The sequence below is a fragment of the Moschus berezovskii genome, chromosome X (assembly GCF_049115385.1).
Source record: "Moschus berezovskii isolate FMDL1 chromosome X, NW_MosBer_1.0, whole genome shotgun sequence".
Taxonomy (NCBI): Eukaryota; Metazoa; Chordata; class Mammalia; order Artiodactyla; family Moschidae; genus Moschus; species Moschus berezovskii.
This window is the reverse complement of record NC_142488.1, coordinates 39,697,709-39,719,448: the sequence shown is the minus strand read 5'-3', so window position 1 is coordinate 39,719,448 and position 21,740 is coordinate 39,697,709. Positions and strand designations below refer to the sequence as shown.

Below are 21,740 nucleotides of genomic sequence, written 5' to 3'. Positions count from 1 at the left end.
ACTATTACTAAAACATCAAAGCAGTATTGACATAGGCCATCTTCTGAAAAATGAGCTATGAGTCATAGTTGTAGTCTTCAAATCATTATTTTACCACCATTGCCCTCCAAAATTAAATTGTGTTTAGATTTCCTTCTAGTTTTGTGTTTTCTTCTAGTTAATCATTTCCAAGAATACAAGAAATTGCAAGTTGAGTATAGTTTTGAAAACTGATTATTTTTTCTTCTAATTCTAATGAACTAGTGAATTCAAAACCTATGAAAAGTTTGAAACTTATCATCTGTGATCAGAAGACTGACCATAGGGTCAGGTAACAACATGCAGTTTAACCATAGAATCACTGAATCAGAATTCAAAGAGACCTTAACTTCTCCAGTCTTGTAAACTAATGATTGGATTCTCTCATAAAATTCCCTGCAAAAGACTGAGCTCTAGTTTAATTCCTCAGGTGGCAAAGAATTCACTATGTCCCAGGACAGTTCATTCCATTTTTTAAAAGCTCCCTAACTATTGAAACACCCATCCTTGCATTAAACAGAAGTCTATCTTCCTGTAACTTCCACCCAGGAGTCCTACTTCTGGCTTTTGGAGCCACGGTGAGCAGTTTTAATCGTTCCACACAATAGTCATTCAGATGCTTAAAAACTGCCTTTTTATCCAAGTTAACTCGCCTAGGTTGATTTAGCCATCATTCCTCACATAAACTGCTTCAGTCTCCTGACTGCACCAAGTACGGAGCCAAAACCGAGCACATCTCCAGGCACTTCCAACACATAGATCACTGCTTTTGCTGTGGATCTTACATTCCTATCAGCCTCCCCAAATTGCATAAGCTTTTTGGACAACCCTGTTGTAACACTGGTGGCTCATATTAATCTTGCAATCAACTACAAATCCCAAGTTGTTTCTAAACAAACATTGCTGTTTAACTCTCTCACATCCACTATTTGTACAGATCATCCCCGTGTTAAGACTACACAATTAAATAACAAATTCTGACGATTATATCCTCAAGGTTGATGGGATGATATGATATAAAATGAATTCCTTTTATATGCTGTTATATATATTGGCCATTTAGAGTGACTTTGTTTCTCTTGATCTCAATTTGTATCCTGTTAGCATTAAAGATGGTATGGACTTCATTTTACTATGTACCTTGACTGAAGGGGAAAAACAGATTCATGACTTATCCAGACATTTTTTACATGTTAACCTTTTTTCCTAAAGTCCATGAATCTTTCCCATCAAGTTTGTATTTTTAAAGCTGGTTTTTAACCCACAGTGTATCAGTTGTGCAAAATTTATTTTTCTCAGTCCTTATAGAGTTAAAATACTGTCATTTCTTAAACATACCTTTGCTTGCATTACTACTTCAAGCATTAAATGTCTTTAAAATGCAATCTACATATATAGATAAAGAATAAACGATTTCTCTTATAAAAAGTTTTCATGTTGTTTAAGATACTTCTGAAAATGTATCAGATCATTTGCTAATATCTAAAAGAAAGCTATTTTCCTGTTAGATTAGAATCTTTGATCACTCAGTCCTCCAAATCAAAAGTAATTCTGTCCATTATATATTCTATATAGTAAAAAGCCATTTACATATATTTACACGTTCCCTATCAGAAACTCAGCTGTTTGGAAAACTCACTTATCCAGAATATAACTAAGAACCTAGAAAATAAATGTAATATCAGCAAGACATTTCCTGCCCCTCATACCTATTCATGGTTCTCTCAAGTGAACATGTGAAGACACACTTTGAGGCTGACATGCTTCCATTTTTCAGAAAGTTTTGTGGATTGGCGTTCCTTCATAGCTTACACCTGCCTTTCCCTCTGGTTAGAATGCCTTTTGTCATTTTGTGTATCTAGTTAACGAAGTATTCTTAGAAGCAGACTGATTTTCACCATCCCAAGTTAGGTAACCCTGTTCGTTCTCTCCCATATTCCCATAGCTGTCTGGCCTACATGCCTTCATGTAGCATTTCATGCGGGGATTTGTAATTATATCAAAGACTGAGCTTTGTGAGGGCAAAGGGGAACCATGGCTTATCCCTTGTATGTCCCCAATGGTCCTAGACCACTGTGTCTAGGACCCAGCAGACACTTGGGAAATTTTTACTAAGTGAAGGAATCTGGTTTCTAATGAGTTTACAGTTTATAGCAAATTTTGTGCAACAAATGAGGAGAAGACAAGGCTAGAGTAAGCATAGTGAAAGAAAAGAAAGGAAAACCTGACCAAAAAAATTATGTTGAGCAGATACCAAAAGTTGGAAAGCACAGCAGCCTTTTATACTGAAAAAATCAACCTTTATTCTCTGGGGTATGCAATGCATTTTTGGTTCTATACCAGGTTTCTTTCATTGGTATCACAATAATAATTCTGAGTCATCAAGAAAAGGCTGAATTACGTGCAACATCTTGTATAAAAGAAGCCAGGAAATTATAGAAAGAGAGCCATCCAAAATTCTTAAAGTAAAAAGGGGTGGGTGTGTAAAGATTCAAGTCCTAAAGTATATGAATATGTACCTACTCAGAACAACTCCCCCTCCCTGAGGCTCTGGGTAATAAGGTTTTATTATATTATCAAAAAAACTAACATTTAAATTTTTAAATGCACATCTGAAGTGTCTCATATATAGTGACATTTAATTTGCTTTGGTAATTTGGCTTCCCGTTCTTAGAATTCTGTGGTCAGTGTCATAAAAATCAAGTGACCACAAAGAAGGAAAAGTCAAGTGATCACAAACCAGGAAATTGGGGAGGTTGGTATATGTTAAAGGGTAACTTCAATCCTTTCACATTCTACCAATCTGCATGAAATAAATTTTTAAAAATTCACTCCTATAAATTCTTTCACTTCCCTGGTGGCGCAGGTGGTAAAGAATCCACCTGCAATACAGGAAACCCAGGTTCAGTCCCTGGGTCAGGAAGATCCCTTGGAGAAGGGAATGGCAACCCATTCCAGTATCCTTGACTGGAGAACTCCATTGACAGTGAAGCCTGGCAGGCTAACAGTCCATGGAGTCGCAGAGTCAGACACGACTGAGTGACTAGCACACACAATAGTCTTTCACCTTTTCATTTATGAGCAAATTCCTTAACCAAAAGACATGTATCTTCCTCAAGGATGAACACTGATTCTCCAATACCATGGTAGTCTTCAATCTACATAAATGGAGAGAACCTCCCCCTGGTTGGCCAGGGCTGGCCATGGGGGCTCTTGACTAGTCCCAGATTGAGACCTGCATTTTGAGTTGCTTGGCCATGTCTTGTAGTAAGAGTCAAGTTGCGTTTCCAAGCAGTATCCCAGCCACCAGCATGTACCTGGCTTGTGCCCTGGTATGAGTACTCTAATCTCTTACCCTGCTTCTCCCTACTTTTACCAGCTCCTGTCCATCAGACCAAGGCACATTTCTCCAAGGGCACTGCCCTGTCCCAGCTGTTAATGAAGTAGGAGGCTTAGTTATCATTTCACGCTTCTTTATGTTGCTGAGGAAAGTAAATGGGGCAACATGAAAATAAAAATCTTTCCTTCTAACTGATAGTTTCCTCTGATCTACCATACATTTTAAATAAAAATATTTTCACTCTCTGAACCCTAAACATAATCTCCTCTGTTATGGGGGAAGAAAGGAACCCACAATTTGCAGCAAAGGAACATTCCCAGCACACAAGGTTTGACAATCACCAACAAGACTAATTTATGATACAGACTTTCTCTCTAGCTGGATTAGAAGATCTCTGAGGTCTTTTTCTAAACTCTGAACACTGTTCTGAACTCTCCATAAAGTTTTGTGCAGTCTTCGAAATAAAAATGATCTTGGACTCAGGATGACGAGGTGGGGGCTGTAGGTAAGGGAGGAGAGGAAGGCGCTGGGCCCGCCTAGAGCTAGAAGAGCTGTCAAATCTGGCAGGCAGTCCCCTCCCACAGGAATACAAATCTTTTGTTCTAGGATACAAATCTTTTGTTCTAGAGAAGAAAAGGGGGTGCTGCCTTACAGATGGCTACTGGTGTGCAAACAACTGCTTTCAGATTCCTTCCTGAAACCTAATTTTGATAGGAAAAAAAGAAGAAAAACACTTTAAAGACGAAATCAAAGAGAGTCTAATGGCAAGAGCCTCATGATTTTGCTTTGGTTTATGTCATATATTTGCTCTCATTCTCTTCCAATATTAATATTTGAAGGAAGCTAAAATCCTTTTATAACAAAATATCGTTAACCACTGTTAATTGCTGCAATTAATTCCTAAAATCTACTGAACAGGATTTCTGATTCAGAGTCACATTCCAAGCAAAAGTTCTCAGCATTAGGTTTAATTTGAGAATTTCTGTTTGGCAGTCAAAAGTGATCTTTTTCTCCACGGATATTTTCTCCCTTGTTCCCCCCTCTCCCTGCCACTGTCTCTGCTCTGTATTTTTAGTAATTTTTTTTCAAACATGTGAAAACTATAAAATTTAAGTGACTTCTTCATGATGCAAGAAATAGGTAAATATTTACCATGCACCCTGCAGAATTCAATAGGAAGTAGCAGTGTTAGAAGACAGAGCACCTCCCTCTCCTGGGCTCAGTATTTTCAAGAGGTGATTAGATAAATAATTTTTTTCTTTCTGCCTTTTTTCCCCTTGATTTTATAGAGGAGGGAAGAGCTGGTAATATTTACATTGTTAAACTTGTCATTCACACTGTTATTTTCAGCTTTCAAATGGGGGGAAGCCCATTTTATGTAAACATTTTTTCCTTGATGTTGTCATTTATAGGGCGCGTTGGAACACCTCATTTTATGGCCCCAGAAGTTGTCAAGAGAGAGCCTTACGGAAAACCTGTAGATGTCTGGGGTTGTGGCGTGATCCTTTTTATCCTGCTAAGCGGTTGTTTGCCTTTTTATGGAACCAAGGAAAGATTGTTTGAAGGCATTATTAAAGGAAAATATAAGGTAATATATTATGAATGTTTTATATTTCCATTGAGATTAAATTTATTTCCCAAAAAATGTTTTAAGTTATTGTCTCTCTTTGGATTGTTTATTGATGGTCAACATAGTTACCCAGTCAGAGAAAAGTTTTTTGCTTGCATCTTTGATCCACTAGCCTTGTTAGGCACCAAAGCTCTCAAATAAATTTCAGAGTCAATCTCAGCCAAATTATCATCCAGATGACTGGCTTTAAAAAAACCATTGCCTCACTCCTCCCTTCTCATTCCCTCGGTGCTGCCTCTAGTCTATCCCACGTATTTGGATTCCAACACTGTGTTTAGTCCAGAAAACAGGGACCCGACTTGTCTTTGATACAGTATAAAGACCAGAGACCTGATGGGTGTTCCCCTTTTCCTCTACGTTCTAGGCCCTCAGAGTCACAAAGCCACACTACAAGTCAAAATCTTTGACCACAAGTACATTCTAGTGAAACTGTCTGTTTTGCTAACTCAAATTCATAGTAATTTGTTTGTGTCCCACTTATTTCAAATAAAATTCTACTTCAGGGAAAGAATTTGGAATACTCCTTGGAATTTACTGTGAGAGAATGTGAGCTTTTATTTTACCCTGGGTAAGGTGTCTGTGACAGACCCTAGCCCAGATTTTAAACTATCCATTAGCTGACTGGTGATCGAACCCATTTATTCAGGCTGAGCTGGAGCATAAACTTATTTGGCCCTTCTTTGTGTAATTTGAGAAAAGGGCTTTATTTTTGTTACTTCATTTCTAAAGTTAAAATGGAAATTTCATCCAGGTAATTTTAGTAATTCTTTATCTTACTTTTAGATTTAGTGTCTATTAACCTTTATTTGTTTTTGCTCTAGCATGCATGTTATTTTATTGCATTTTATGTAGTCAGCCAGCACAGCTGAAAAATTTGCCACTTACCTTCCAGGATAAACTGAAATGCCAGTATCACAACTGCATTTCATAATGTAATTTAGAGCCATTTTGGTGTGATTTAAATATTTATATTCATCTTTGGCTATTGTGAATCGGAAACTACATGTACTGTTCCCAGACTTCTGATTAGTACATTATTATTTTCATTACTAAATAATTTAAGAAGCCATTACTGACGTCATGAGTGGCTATACAAAAAAGACCTAGGAGGTTCTTGGAAATAAGCTTGGTGTTGGTTTCACTACCCTAGCTTTTGCACTTTATTGCCCTCTGCCACCTTGTATGGCTGATGGAATCGATGCTCTGTATGGGAAGCATAGAGGAGTATGTGTCTGGATATCAAATCAGGGCAGTTTATTTTGAGGAAGTTCTCCTTCCTCCCGTTATTATTAACACATGCACTTTCTATTCAACAAAATCAGTGTTTTTGTTTTCGGCCGTGCCTGGCAACATAAAAACCAAACACACAGGTTTAAATTCATATAACACTACACTCCAAAACTATGAGGCCCCTAAAGGGTTTTTTTTTTTCTCCTGTTCCTCAGTAATGTTAGAATTTTATATGGGACTTGACAAAACTTAAGGGAAAAAAAGAAATGAAGGTAAAGTGATTTCAGAGTTGTGGCCTTATTCTGTAAACTGCAGCTGAAGCTTGTGGAAGTGAGTCGGTGAGAATGGCTTGTACTTTTTTTCCTTGTGTACCATGGCTTATATATAAAAGTACACAGGTTCGTCTTTATTTAGATGCAGATCTACGGGAAAACTCTGTTAACAGAGAAAGACGTTTTACGTATAGGTTTTTCTGCTTCTCTTAGAGTCAGTTGACCATTAGGGAATAAAATTAATCCTTTCAAGGTAACTAAAAGTCCCAGGAAACTGCTTGTAAGTAATCATCTCCCTTCAATCCCTGGAAATTGTGAGTGGCTATCAGGAATGCACGGTTATGGCTTTCTCGTTGAATTTTGCCAAGTGAAATCACAGATACTAACGTGAAAATAAACACAGTAATCTATCAGTGTAATAATAATACTAGCAATAATGATAGCTAACTCATACATAGCGCTTACTACGTTCTAGGAACTGTTCTAAGCACTTTACTTATATTAACTCTTTTCATCCTCACAGTGACTTATGACGTAGATACCATATAATAAAATCTCCCACCTGCCTTCTTGAGCTATAAGCATTTGCTAATAATAGAATTCTTCCTTTGTGTTTGTTCAGTTGCTAACTTCCTGGTTTCCAAGGCAATGTGCTTCATTCCAACAGCTTCTTGGTATTTGATTTTGTCTATTTTTAAAGCATTGAATAGTTATCTTTGTTTCTTTGTTTAGAAAAAAATTTGGACTAGTCAAATATGTCCAAAAGCTTAACTGTTTTAAAATTTCCTATTCTTAGTATTCTAGTATAATATAGTCAGATGGATGGTGGCAGCTATACTATAATTTCTGTACCTGGGGGTTTAAAGTTAATAACATATTTACTCTTACTTAGCTAACCTCACCTCTCACTTATACTCATGGCTTTCCTTTCAAAGGCCCCAGGTTTTCAGTAGCTTAGTTTGAAGTACAGATCCATCTTTACTATCAGTGATGACTCTATTGAGCCTTTAAAAAAAATACTATGATTGTGTCAGCATTCATTTTTAAATTTTTATTACTGAAAATGTCTAACAAAATAGTAGAGATAATAGTATAATGAACCCACACCTTTAATATTTATCAACATCCAGCCAATCTTGTTTATCTATATTCTACATGCTACTAGATTATTTTGGAGCAGATCTCAAAAATATTTTACCACCCTTGTGGTTCTTAACAACAACAAAAATTAAAAATCCTTGATCTCTATGAGTATTTTCAAGAAAATTTTGATGGCACATTTTAAATGTAATATATTTTAAATGTCATAGTTTATAAACTGCTACTGGTCTTAAATAATTTGAACTTTTTATTCTTGTTTACTAGCTTACTTGACTTTTTAAGGTCGATAGGAAAGAATACTTTAGCTAAAACATATGCTAACATTTAATTTCAGTTAATTTTTTATAAAGGACAAAAATATATTTCCCAAAGTCTATAAAAGGTACAATGTCACCTTATATCACTTGTTTCTGGATATCCAATTGGTGTCTACACAGCAGGAGTTCTCAGCTGCCTCGCTTTCATATTCAAATAATTAAGACTGCTTTATGCCCCTGTTTTGTTCTCCCTTATATATTCAAGGGCTTCCCTGATGGCTTAGATGGTAAAGATATACTCAACCTCCTAAATTAATATCAGTTACTCTTTTCTGCCAAAGAGAAAACCCTGGATTGGGCTCCCTCATGAAAAGGACCAGGGAGTATACTTCTCAATAAGACCACTTTCAGATGGTTTCTCAACACCTTTCCTGAGGACAGATCATTCAGACATGAAAGAGAACATCATCTCCAGGATGGAGAAGAGGAAGCAAGGCTGTCTAAGCCCCATCTAATCACTTGCCTCCCTATTTCAAACTTGTCAACCGATCACAGTTTCAATAGGATGACAGTATTTCAACAGTCTCATGGCATTCACTTTTAATTAAGGGATCTGACAAGAGAAGTGACTACCGCTTAGAATTCTGCCTATTAGACAAAGAAGATGGAACATTTTCCACTCTCTATCTACTAGAACAAAGCCTCACATTCAGTTCAGTTCAGTTCAGTTCAGTCGCTCAGTCGTGTCCGATTCTGCGCGACCCCATGAATCACAGCACACCAGGCCTCCCTGTCCATCACCAACTCCCGGAGTTCACTCAAACTCATGTCCACAGAGTCGGTGATGCCATCCATCCATCTCATTCTCTGTCGTCCCCTTCTCCTCCCGCCCCCAACCTTTCCCAGCATCAGAGTCTTTTCCAGTGAGTCAACTCGTCACATGAGGTGGCCAAAGTATTGCAGTTTCAGCTTTAGCATCAGTCCTTCCAATGAACACCCAGGATTGACCTCCTCTAGAATGGACTGGTTGGATCTCCTTGCAGTCCAAGGGACTCTCAAGAGTCTTCTCCAACACCACAGTTCAAAACCATCAATTCTTCGGCGATCAGCCTTCTTCACAGTCCAACTCTCACATCCATACTTGACCACGGGAAAAACCATAGCCTTGACTAGACGGACCTTCGTTGGCAAAGTAATGTCTCTGCTTTTTAATATACTATCAAGGTTGGTCATAACTTTCCTTCCAAGGAGTAAGCGTCTTTTAATTTCATGGCTGCAATCAGCATCTGTAGTGATTTTGGAGCCCACAAATATAAAGTCTAACACTGTTTCCACTGTTTTTCCATCTATTTCCCATGAAGTGATGGGACCAAATGCCATGATCTTTGTTTTCTGAATGTTGAGCTTCAAGCCAAACTTTTCACTCTCCTCTTTCACTTTCATCACATTAGCCAGAGCAAAATGTCCGATGCTAAACCTTGGCCAGATTATAATGATTCGTGTGTACTACAATGCAAGTGGTGATTTTATTTTTCTTTAAAATGTTGCAGACTTTATTCTCCATCTTTCTCCCACAGAAAGTGACATGGGTCTCTGCCAGTTAAAGCCATGGCATTGCTTAAAGCTTCTGGCAACAGACAGCTCCTATGTGCTCACTCAGTCAGTCAGTTTCCTGATATTAAATAGGGAGTGAGACCCTGCTCCATCTCTTCCCTCCTCTCCCCACGTGACTTCCCAACTCCAAGTCCCAAGCATTCCTTTCCATTTCTTCCTGGTTCCTGGTCTCAGACATAGCCCTTTTCCCAGGAGTCTTCCAACTCTTTTCCTCAGAGATCCACAGCCTTGCTCATGAGTCCTGTGTCTTAGGAACAACTCATAATTTATTTTTTTGTTTGGCTTTAGGCGACTTACCTTGTGGCTTAGTTGTCTCATCTCTAAAAGAGGAAAAAAAGTCACTTCACTAAGAATAATATACAAGTAAATTGTGGTTTTTGTAAGGCCTATAGTAATATATTTTTTTCCTAAATGCTGAAAATGACATACAGTGGCCAAAGTATCCTATTAATAAAAGCTACTTTGTGTGGCTTCACAGTTCAGTTCAGTTCAGTTCAGTTCAGTCGCTCAGTCGTGTCCGACTCTCCACGACCCCACAAATCACAGCACGCCAGGCCTCCCTGTCCATCACCAACTCCCGAAGTACACTCAAACTCATGTCCACAGAGTCGGTGATGCCATCCAGCCATCTCATTCTCCGTCGTCCCCTTCTCCTCCCGCCCCCAACCTTTCCCAGCATCAGAGTCTTTTCCAGTGAGTCAACTCGTCACATGAGGTGGCCAAAGTATTGCAGTTTCAGCTTTAGCATCAGTCGTTCCAATGAACACCCAGGGTTGATCTCCTTTAGAGTGGACTGGTTGGATCTCCTAGCAGTACAAGGGACTCTCAAGAGTCTTCTCCAACACCACAGTTCAAAAGCATCGATTCTTCGGCGATCAGCTTTCTTCACAGTCCAACTCTCACACCCATACATGACCACGGGAAAAACCATCGCCTTGACTAGACAGACCTTGGTTGGCAAAGTAATGTCTCTGCTTTTTAATATACTATCAAGGTTGGTCATAACTTTCCTTCCAAGGAGTAAGCGTCTTTTAATTTCATGGCTGCAGTCAGCATCTGCAGTGATTTTGGAGCCCAAAAAAATGAAGTCTGACACTGTTTCCACTGTTTTTCCATCTATTTCCCATGAAGTGATGGGACCAGATGCCATGATCTTTGTTTTCTGAATGTTGAGCTTCAAGCCAACCTTCACAGTTACTGCTAATTCCCAGTTTCAAAAGCAAAATATTAAAAACACTTCTTTAAATTTTTTAAATTTTATTTTAGTTCTTTCTAGGTCAAAGTATTCTCATCTCCTTAGAGTCTAGATGCTAGACATTTTATTTTACCTGAGATAGAACCTGGAATCATGACCATTCTGTTCTTCAATTATTAAAAATATTATTATATATCTAACCAAAGTATGTATAAAGAATATTTACTGATACAAATTCTCATGTGTTGAACAACAGGAAATGCATGACCTCAGTCCTCTTCTTCCTTAGAAAGCAAGTCTTTAGAATCTGATTTTTCTACTTTGCTACCTGAATCTTATTCGCATTGAAACAGTGTAGGAATATTAACAGTGAACAGTAATGTCTCACTGAACCTAACTGTGTAATTTTCCTTTCCCCCTCTTCAGATGAATCCAAGGCAGTGGAGCCATATCTCTGAAAGTGCCAAAGACCTTGTTCGCCGAATGCTGATGCTGGATCCCGCCGAGAGGATCACTGTTTATGAAGCACTGAATCACCCATGGCTTAAGGTATGTGAGCTCATAGGTGGCCATCTGCACTTTGTTTGGACAGTTCTGGTGACAAGAATGCATTACTCTGTAAGGTGCCCCTTTCCACCCTTTTTTTTTTCCTGAGCATTTTTTCATTAGTTTTGTTCACCTTATTTACTGTTTCTGTGCATTCTCTGTAAACATCTTAAGAGGATGTACCATTTGAGTGACATTCAGCTTCATCACAAGAGGGTACGAAAGAGGATTAAGCCAGAAGAAGGCTTGTTTGTTCTCTTCCAAGGATGCACAACATGAACAACAGAAAGAGCACTTAGTGTGTGATATTTAAAAAGTGATTATCATTGCTTTGGTTGTTACTGTATACTTTATAGCATTATTTTTATTTCAGTAGATACTAGATATAGATTTATTTTCTTAAGAAAAAGATTTTTTAATTTTATTTATTTATTTATGGCTGTGCTGGGTGCTTCCCTGGTGGTTCAGACAGTAAAGCATCTTCCTGCAATGTGGGAGACCTGGGTTCGATCCCTGGGTTGGGAAGATCCCTTGGAGAAGGAAATGACAACCACTCCAGTACTCTTGCCTGGAAAATCCCATGGATGGAGGAGCCTGGTAGGCTACAGTCCATGGGGTCACAAAGAGTCAGACACAACTGAGCAACTTCACTTTCACTTGGGTCTCCATTGATACACACTGGTTTTGTCTAGTTGCAGCAAGAGGGGACTACTCTCTAACTGTGGTGTGCAGGCTTCTCGTCACAGAGACTTCTTGTGTTGTGGAACAGGGGCTCTAGGGTGTGTGGGCTTCAGTAGTTGTGGCTCCCAGGTTCTAGAAAAAGCAGATTTTAAAAGTTCTTTTTATATCCCATCCTGCCAATGAAGTATCACTATTAAAGAAAATTATAACTTGGGACTTAAGTGAGATAGTACTATTTGATGAAGACATTACAGTGTTCAACAGTTCCAGGAAGTTCTTACTTTACAGGTAAGAAAATTAAGCCTCAGGTTAAGAATCTTGCCACAAGTCACAAAAGTCGCTGATGTTGGAACCAGGATTCAGCCTACCACACCCTTTTCCCTTGTACTCAAGATCCTATCCCATTCACTTACTCAAGGTCAGTGCTCCCACTTGTGAGCCCTTCCCTGCATCAGCACCTTCCTGTCTCTGTGGGATCTAACAAGCTACCATTTATTTTCATTACACACATGTGTTCTCCTAACCATACAACCCACTCCAGCCTCTGCCCCTATTCTCTACTCCCCTTGACAGCAAAACTCCTAGAAAGTGTTATTTCTACTCACTTTCCTCAGTTTCTCCCATCTCTTTCTCTTGAACCCACCCTAGTCAGGGTTGCAATCCTACCAACTCCACTAAAATAGCTCTTGTCAAGTCAAGTCACCAGTGACCTTCACGTTGCTGAGTCTAGTGGTCAAATCTCATGATTCTCCCTCTTGGCATATCAGCAATTGGACATCCATACTTCTGGAACTCTGTCCTCCCTTGGCTTCAGGGCACCTCTCCTCCTGGTTTCCCTTCTACCTCTGTGGCAGCCCCTTCCAGATCCTGCTGATTCTCCCTCACCTCCCTGCACCATGTCTACACTCAGACTGTTGGAAAGTGAGAGTGAAAGTTGTTCAGTCGTGTCTGACTCTCTAGGCCAGAATACTGGAGTGGGTAGCCATTCCCTTCTCCAGGGGATCTTCCCAACCCAGGGACCAAACCCAGGTCTCCTGCATTGCAGGTGGATTCTTTACCAGCTGAGCCACCAGGGAAGCCCCAGACCCTTGGAGACCTCATCTATTAATAGTTTTAATGGCTTCAAATGCTCTCTGTACACCCTGAGTTTATACCTTTAGGCTAGACCTGTCCCCTGAAGTATTATTAATTTAGTTTACCATTTCACTCCCTGATACCTCCCTGACTTCACCCCTTCCTACTCTCCTCTTCTCACTTTGTTCCTTCATGTCGGCCTCCTCGCTGTTCCTCAGACAGCAGGCCCACACTTGCCTCAGCGCCTGTGTTAGTCATGCCCTTTCCCTAGAATACTGTTCCCCAAGCTATCTTCATGGCTTATTCCCTCACCATCTTCAGTCTTTGCTTAGATAGCAGCTTCTTAGTGAGATCTTCCCTGCCCACCCAATTTAAAATTTGAGGGAAGAAATGTCCCCTGCCACCAGTATTCCCTACCCCACTTCCCTGCCTTACTTTTTTTCCATAGCATTGGTCACCATGAGACATACTTACATTTTACTTATTTGTTTCTCTACTTCCGTAAAATATAAGCTGCATACACAGCAAGAATTTTTGTCTCTTGGTTCACTTCTGTATAGACCCTTTGAAAGTGCCTGACATGTAGTGTGTGCATGCTAAGTCGCTTCATTTGTGTCTGACTCTTTGCGACCCTATGGACTGTAGCCCACCAGGCTCCTCTGTCCATGGAATTCTCCAGACAAGAATACTGGAGTGGGTTGCCATACCCTCCTCCAAGGGATCTTTCAGGAATCAAACCTGTCTCTTAAATCTCCTACATTGGCAGATGGGTTCTTTACCACTCGCGCCACCAGGGAAGCCCCTGACATTTAGTAGGTGCTCATAAGTATCATTTAATGATTTAATGAGTGAATGTATAAATGTATTCACACTACTATACCATGCTAGCTCCCCGGAAATTATGCAAATAATATTTAAACATAGGTTAATAGTGTATCTTAACAATGATGACATAGGATAATAGTATGATTGAACAATGTTGAGATTCCAGTAGATATTCTCCTTAAGAATATTACTTTTCACATCGGCATTCAATCCTCTGATACTCAGCTCTAGTTATTCTTGACTTGAATTCCCCAGCTATAGTTATTCCTGACTTCCTCCAGAAAAGAGTGAACAGTTCTGAGATACTTTCTTAGTACTTATTTACTCCCAGAAATAAACAGTTCAGGGGAACCTCCTGATTTTCCTTTGCTTTTCTCAGTTTCTTATCATGAGGATCTTTTTTTGTTTGCAGCTAGTTTAAATGCCAAGTAACAGTGAAAATGGCAGCCATATTAATCATTTTTAATATCCTTTAGAAAATTTGGCTTTCATTATCTTGCATATGTTGACTAATAATATTTATTTTTGGAAACTCTTATCCCTGCAATGATTATAGTTCTTTTGCCAAATAATCTGAGCTTAATAGACAACAGATTTCTGGCACCAGAAAGACAAAAGACAAAAGTGTCAGTAACTTAAATGAAAAAATTCCTGAAGACTGTTCACTACAGTGTGTTATCTGAAGATGGAAGAATTCAATGAGAATGTTATCAAGCTGATGAGAACAGGCTTATGTTATATTTCAGTACTTTTCCATGTATGCTTTTACATCATTGCTGTGCATAGAAGTGGTGGTGATTTAGCAATGGCTAAAATTTAAGCTAAAGTTTAAATATGAAAAACTCCTGATAACTGCAATGTAAAGAAATAATATGATGAAAATCCTTGTAGTAAGGAGTACTCAAAGTCATGATACCACTGTTTTGTGTCAAAAACAAATTATTATTTCTTTGGCAAGATCACAAAAAAGTCCTATTCAATCATGACATATAAAATGGGAATTTAAGTAAACAGACCAATTAATATGTGAATATCTTGAAGCTGTTAAATTATACCTGTTTAATACTTTTATCTAAATTAGTGCTGTTTTCTGATTCCAACAAAAGAAAGACCAACTAAGATCGTAATTTTCTCACAGACAGTTAAGCTCTTTTCACACCCTTTGTAGCCTTAATATGTAGATTCCAAGTATATTGACTATAATAAATATAAAAAGGGTATTTATATTAGCCTAATCAATTTGAATTTTGGAAGAATCAATCAAAACATCAATTAAATGTATATTTAGCATCTTGTGTGCACAACGGATAGTGAATCAAACACTTCTTTAAATGAAAGACACATTGCTAATGACATTTTTCTGAATTCATATCACATTACTGTTAGTTTCAGGTAGGACTATTTAATCTGGAAAATATTATTTTTATTCTTTTGTCTTAGTTTTATAATGCTGTGGAGTTAATATTTACTTGTTTTGTGGTAAGAGGTACGTTAATAGACTTCTTTTTAATCTTATGATTTCATCTGCTTAGAAAACATCAGGAATCATAATTTATGCATAATTTTATTTTTAAAAAAGTTTTGAGTGTATCATTCTCTCCCTTTTCACTTCACTGTCTGTTATCTTCTAAACTTCTCAACATATTAAAGAGAGAAAGGCATGGTGAGACCGTGAAATGGAATTTCAAATGCTGTTGATATAACATAAAGACACAGAAAGATAACCTCAAAGAAGTCACATGTGAGAGGCATCTCACAAGAATACGGAAGTATGGGCCCTAGAAGACTAACGGGGAGCATGAGAAGTCACCGTAGGCTAGTGGGGAGGCAGGCTGCACATGTTAACACGACTAAAGGGGCATACACCCCATGCGGGAGGCACAGAGGAGGCACAGCATTATAAGTGTTCAGGGAAGGGGTCAGAAAACACTGGTATAATACAAATGTCAGCGATTTAAATAGGGTTGCACTAGACTGAAAATTTGGTTTGAGGGAAGAATATATCTAGAATGCCAAATTTGGTACTTTAGATATTAGGGTATAGAGAGTAAAAATTTACTGCAAGCTTTTGAGTGATGCAAGTTATACGAGCAGCATGCTCATGTAATTCCTTTGGACATTGTGCACAGGTGGGTTACCTGTCAGGATACAAGCAGTAGAGGCAAAAAGGTCCTATAGAAGCTGGTCTGTCCAGTCAAGAAATGACAGGGGCCTGAACCCAGGAGTCATAGTGGGAGTGGGAAAGAAGTATCCAAACTGAGAGCGATTAAGGAAAATTGATGAGGCTTGGTGAGTGATTTGAGATATTCAGAATTAGGACGCCTATGAAGGGTTAAAGCCTGTAGAGTGAAAGTGTTTAATTTAGTTGAGATTTTCCTGGTTCTTGGTATGAAGAGTAATTTTGGATAGTGTGCTGGGCATTTTTAGTATTATTATGTTATGAGACTATGATTCTTATTTAAATCTTCTATTTTGGTAGGCAGTTAACCCAGTTAGATTCAGAACACACGTCCTAGCCCATTTTTACACACTACGATTCAAATGCCAGTTTCATTTTCAATGCCTTTGCAGTACTCATCTAGTCTGTCCTTGAATGCTACCCAGGGGCTCACCAAGTGTTGGTGAGGATGTTGAACAACTGGAACTCATATCTGTGGTGGGAATGTAAAATGGTACAGCCACTTTGGAAAACTGTTGCACAGTTTCTTAAAAAGTTAAACATATTCTTATAAAATGACCTAGCCATTCTACTCCTGTATGTTTGTCTAAGAGAAATGAAACTTAGGCCCATACAGAGACTTGTACATTAATATTCATGGCATCCTTATACATAACAGGCAAAAATTGGGAACAACCCAGGGTGCATCAACAGGTGAATGGATAAACAAATTATGGTGCATCTATTCAATAGAATGGGCTTCCCTGGTGGCTCAGACGGTAAAGAATCTGCCTGCAGTGTGGGAGACCTGGGTTTGATCCCTGGGTTGGGAAGATCCCCTGGAGAAGGGCATGGCAACTCACTCCAGTATTTTTGCCTGGAGAATGCCCATGGACAGAGGAGCCTGGCGGGCTACAGTCCATGGGGTTGCAAAGAGTCAGACACGACTGAGTGACTAAGCACAGCACATTCAATGGAATACCCCCAGCAGTAAAACAGAATGAACTACTGATACATGCAACAGTATGGGTGAAGCTAAAATACTTAGGCAGAGTGAATAAAGTTGGGTAATAGTTAATATGTACTGTATTATCCCATTTATATAAAATTCTAGAAAATGCAAACTAATCTAAAGTACAGTGGTTGCCTGGGGATGGGGAAGGGGGTGACAAAAGACACAAGAAAGCTTTTGAGAATGTTGGATATGTCGATTATGGTTCTGGGGATGGTTTTATGTTTGTACACATATGTCAAAAGTTATCCCACCATATATATGCAGTTAATTGTATGCTAATTATACCTCAGTAAAACTTTTTCAGGAAGACAAACTACATTCAGAGTCTATCTCCCTTTCACTCTTTTTATTGTTTCCATCTGGTTTTATCCACCTTCATTTCCCCCCCTGGATTACTACAATAACCTCCTAACTGGTCTCCATGCTTTTTTTTTTTAACTCTTTCCCCTTTCCAATGTATTCTCAACACAACAGCCAGAGTATTCCTCTACATTGTCAGATCACGTCACTCCAGCTGCAAACCTCCCAGTTGCTCCATCTCCCACTCAAAATAAAAGCCAAAGGCCCCTGAGGGCCTGCACCAGCCTTGCCACTTCTCTAATCTGATCTACTATTTATTCCACAAGCGTGGCTCTCCTTGCTACTTATTGAAAATTTCAGGCACACTGTCTTCTTTGAAAGGCCTTTGCACTTAGTTGTTCTGTCTGCCTAGACTACTCTCCTCACCTCTTGGATGTCACTTTCTCAGTTGGGTCGTACTTTGGCCACCCTACTTTAAATTGCAATGTACCTTTACCCTGCCTTCCTTTTTGCTTTATTCCATAGCACTCTTAACATACTCTATAATTTCCCTTCTTTGTATTTTCTTATCTTCTCCCATTAAAATATGAACTACATGAGGGCCAGAATCTTTGTTAAGGTTTTGTTTACTTGTTAATCCCAAGTGCATAGAACGATGACTGGCACATAGTAGGTACTCAAGAAATATTTCTAAAATAAGTACCTGTAGCATAAAATCTTCAAGACACATTGACAAATTAGAACCAAAGAGGGCAATAAGGAGAAAGACAGGAGATTTGAAATACACATGAGAAGTTGGCAACTGGAGATGTTATCACAGAGAAGAATAGATTCAGTGGAAGCATGAACCCCCTTGTAACTACTAAAGGGGTATTATGTGGAAGAGAGATTGTGTTTACTCTGTGATGCCCAAAGAGAAGAGCTAGTCCAGATAAGCCACAGGTGGGCTGAGTAAGAATTTTTTCACATTCTTAAAATTGTAGTGGGCTGCCATAAAACAATACTCTCCTGTTGTATGAAGTCAAACAGAGTGATCATCCATCAGAGATTGAAGGGGATCCCACATGGAGAAATGGTTGGATTAGAATGGGCTTGATAAGTTTGTCCTAGTTTGAAGATACTGTGACTTTTCTTTTAAAATCCAGTTATTCTTGACAACTCAGAATGCTGAATTAGTTGTGAGTTAGTTTCCTAAAGGCTCATTTTACCTGACAAGATTGTGTCAAAGTTAACTTCATGCCTTCATAATAATTATGATGAATTATTTTAGCCACATAGCCATGTATCTGAAAAATTACGTGGACCATTATTTTAGCCCTTTGTTATTGATGAAAATGAAATACTATTTTACTATCAGTTTTGACCTTCATATCCAATTGGGCTTGTTGTTTATTTTAAATTTAGCTTCTTCACTTTTTAAAGAGCTATGTGTGTTCATTGTCTTTCATCTTTTTTTAGGAGCGGGATCGTTATGCCTACAAGATTCATCTTCCAGAAACAGTAGAGCAACTGAGGAAATTCAATGCACGGAGGAAACTAAAGGTAAATTAAAGAAATCAGCAAAAAGCCAGACAGAGGTATTTGCTGATATTTTTATTCTGTTTCAGTGCCCATAAATGTTATACTGGTGTTGGCTGTGGTTTTCTTACAGCCAAATTCTCAATGCCAAAATTTACCATTATTTCAATAAGATTTGGGGTTTTTAAATCATGTAAGGTAATATCTAAGTACAAATCCCAGCAATAAGTTATAATAAATGGAAGATGAATCACATTTTAGATTTATGTTATCTTTAAAAATTCATAGCAGAGATATAATTACTTTAAAAATAGGAACTTGCTATTATCCACTATTGTTGAATTTTAATCTAGGCCACATGTTCTCAAACTTAAATATTTTGACAGAAAACGTAAGTTTAGTTCAATGAAAACAACAAGAAATTAGAATTGGAACTAGGATTGAACCACCATCACGAAGCAGTAAAAATCCCCACAACCTTGGTCTACTAGAAAATATTTCCAGATCACTTTTCTCACTTTTTCTTTATTCTTCCTAGGATACCTTTCTCCCATTTACCATACTCCCTATCCTCCAACCCACTGGAAAATTTAAAAAGCACTATCACTTCATTTGGACAGCCCATTTGACTTTAAAAGGTTTTTGAGGTTTCTGAAAAAGACCCAGAATAAGATAATGGAAACTTTACAGCACTGGACAAAAATCTTAAGGGACAGCATTTCCCTCCTCCCTGCAACAGAGGAAACGATTATATTATGGTCTTAAAATTAACTCAGGTTTGACTTACTTTGATTACTATTTAAAAAACGAATCACCAGTTCAGGGTCAATGCATGTTACAAGGTGCTCGGGGCTGGTGTGCGGGGATGACCCAGAGGGAGGATAAAGGGAAGAGGGAGGTGGGAGGGGGTTTCAGGAGGGGGAACTCATGTACACCCGGGGCGGATTCATGTCAATGTATGGCAAAACCAACCAATATAATATTGTAAAATAATTAGCCTCCAATTAAAAAAAAGGAAAAAAAAAAACTTAACTCTGTCCCCTAAGTGGTTGATTTGGTAAGAGTCCTCCTTAGCCATGTGACTCCTGCAAGCTGTAAAACTTTTCTTCATAACTATTTTCAGATATGTCATAAGTTGCGATAATATTTATTCATTCACTAGTAGTCGACCCTTGAAATATGTTGTGAATGATTGTCTTCAACTCTAGATTTATAAGAATGTTTTTATGAATTTTTGGAAAACTATGTAAGCCACAATATTATCATACAGAGCTGAACTGGCCAACATATTAACCACTAGCCGCATATAGCTGTTAAAATCTAAGTGAATTAAAATGATTATGTTTTAATATTTATTTATTTATTCAGCTGCATCAGGTCTTAGTTGGAGCACACAGGCTTCTCTCTAGTTGTGGTGCGTGGGCTCAGTAGTTGTGGTGTGCAGACTTAGTTCCCCCGCAGCATGTGGAATCTTAGTTACCTCATCAGGGATTGAACCTCCGTCCCCTGAATTAGCAGGCGGATTCTTAACCACTGGACCACCAGGGAAGTCCCCTAGATTAGTGAAAATTATTAATTTGTTGTTGTTCAGTCACTCAGTCATGTCTGACTCTTTGTGACCCCCATGCCAGGCTTCCCTGTCCTTCACTATCTCCCAGAGTTTGCTCAAACCCATATCCACTGAGTCAGTGATGCCATCCAACCATCTCGTCCTCTCCAACTATCTTGTTCTCTGTAATCCCTTTCTCTTTCCAAGCATCAGGGTCTTTTCTAGTGAGGCGGCTCTTCAAATTAGGTGGCCAAAGTATTGGAGTTTCAACTTCAGCATCAGTCCTTCCAGTGAATACTCAGGGTTGATTTCCTTTAGGATTGACTGGTTTGATCTCCTTGCTGTCCAAGGGAGATTATTAATCATTAAATTATTAATAAATAAAAGTAAAAGATCTGTTCCTCAGTCACACTAGAACATCCCAAGCGCAATAGCCATATGTGGCTAGTGGTGCCGTATCAGATAATGCAAATATAGCCTGTTTCCATCACTGTAGAAAGTTCTACCAGAGAGTACAAATGTAGAGTAAGGGCAATTCTAACACGTCACTGTTGGTGTTGATTATTCCCAGTTAGCCTTTCTCCTAGTTGATTTTGCAGTCAGGAGGTTCAGACTGGCTCTTCTCTATTTACTTTAAAAATCCTCAGCAGAAAAATAATTATTGATAACATGCCGTTATTGAGATGGTGCCCAAAGAAATTTCCCAAGACTAGGGTTTTATTTATTTGTTTGTTTGCTTTACTATACACCTGAACCAGTGTAGGCTACAAAAGAAAAAAAAAATCTTAGCCAAAGTGAAATTTGGTCAGCCATTTTTGAAATTAGTTTCTTTCCCAAAAAAGTTATTAACTATACCTCTGTCTCAAGTCTTTTCTAAGTCTTTTTAACTCTGATGTTGTTTTGACCTATGTGACATTACCCTGTCTGAGACCGAACCTCTCACTGCCTAAGTACAAGCCTTTTACTGCAGGGCTTAGGTTTGCCTCATCACGAGAAATACATGCTGTATTTCTCCCAGTGCCACAGAATCAGACTTGGGCCTAAAATAGCCAAAGTGGTGACTAAGATTCATTTGGACAGGAGCAAGCTGTTACAGCAGAGAGGGGTCATGTGAATTTACCACATCCCCTTGCAGGCCTATTTAAAATTTTAAGACCCACCAAACAACCTAGAATTAGGAACATCAGCAGGCTTGTCATTGAGGTTTTTTCAGCTTCTGGTAAAGCTGCATCCCATTCAATGATTCAGTCACCCTGATTAAAGCTGGTTATACCTACTCTCCTCAAAAAACTCATTCTCATTCTGCCACTTCTAGGAGCTTCTAGAACAAAGATTGCAACTTTCTTGGCTTTCAGAGCCCACTGCCCAATTTATTTTCACAAGTGAACAGCTAGGTACCCATCCTTCTACTCAGACA

At 38.6% G+C, this 21,740-nt stretch overlaps 1 protein-coding gene across 8 annotated transcripts in view; it reads left to right on the top strand.

Moving 5' to 3' along the window:
• Positions 1-21,740, top strand: part of CASK (calcium/calmodulin dependent serine protein kinase) — a 387,791-nt gene that overhangs the window by 244,869 nt on the left and 121,182 nt on the right. For all 8 annotated transcript variants that reach the window (XM_055393922.2, XM_055393920.2, XM_055393918.2 and 5 more), the window contains exons 7-9: positions 4,771-4,946; positions 11,084-11,206; positions 18,715-18,798. In XM_055393922.2, coding sequence (XP_055249897.1) covers positions 4,771-4,946; positions 11,084-11,206; positions 18,715-18,798 — 383 coding nt within the window. The remainder of the gene's footprint in view (positions 1-4,770; positions 4,947-11,083; positions 11,207-18,714; positions 18,799-21,740) is intronic.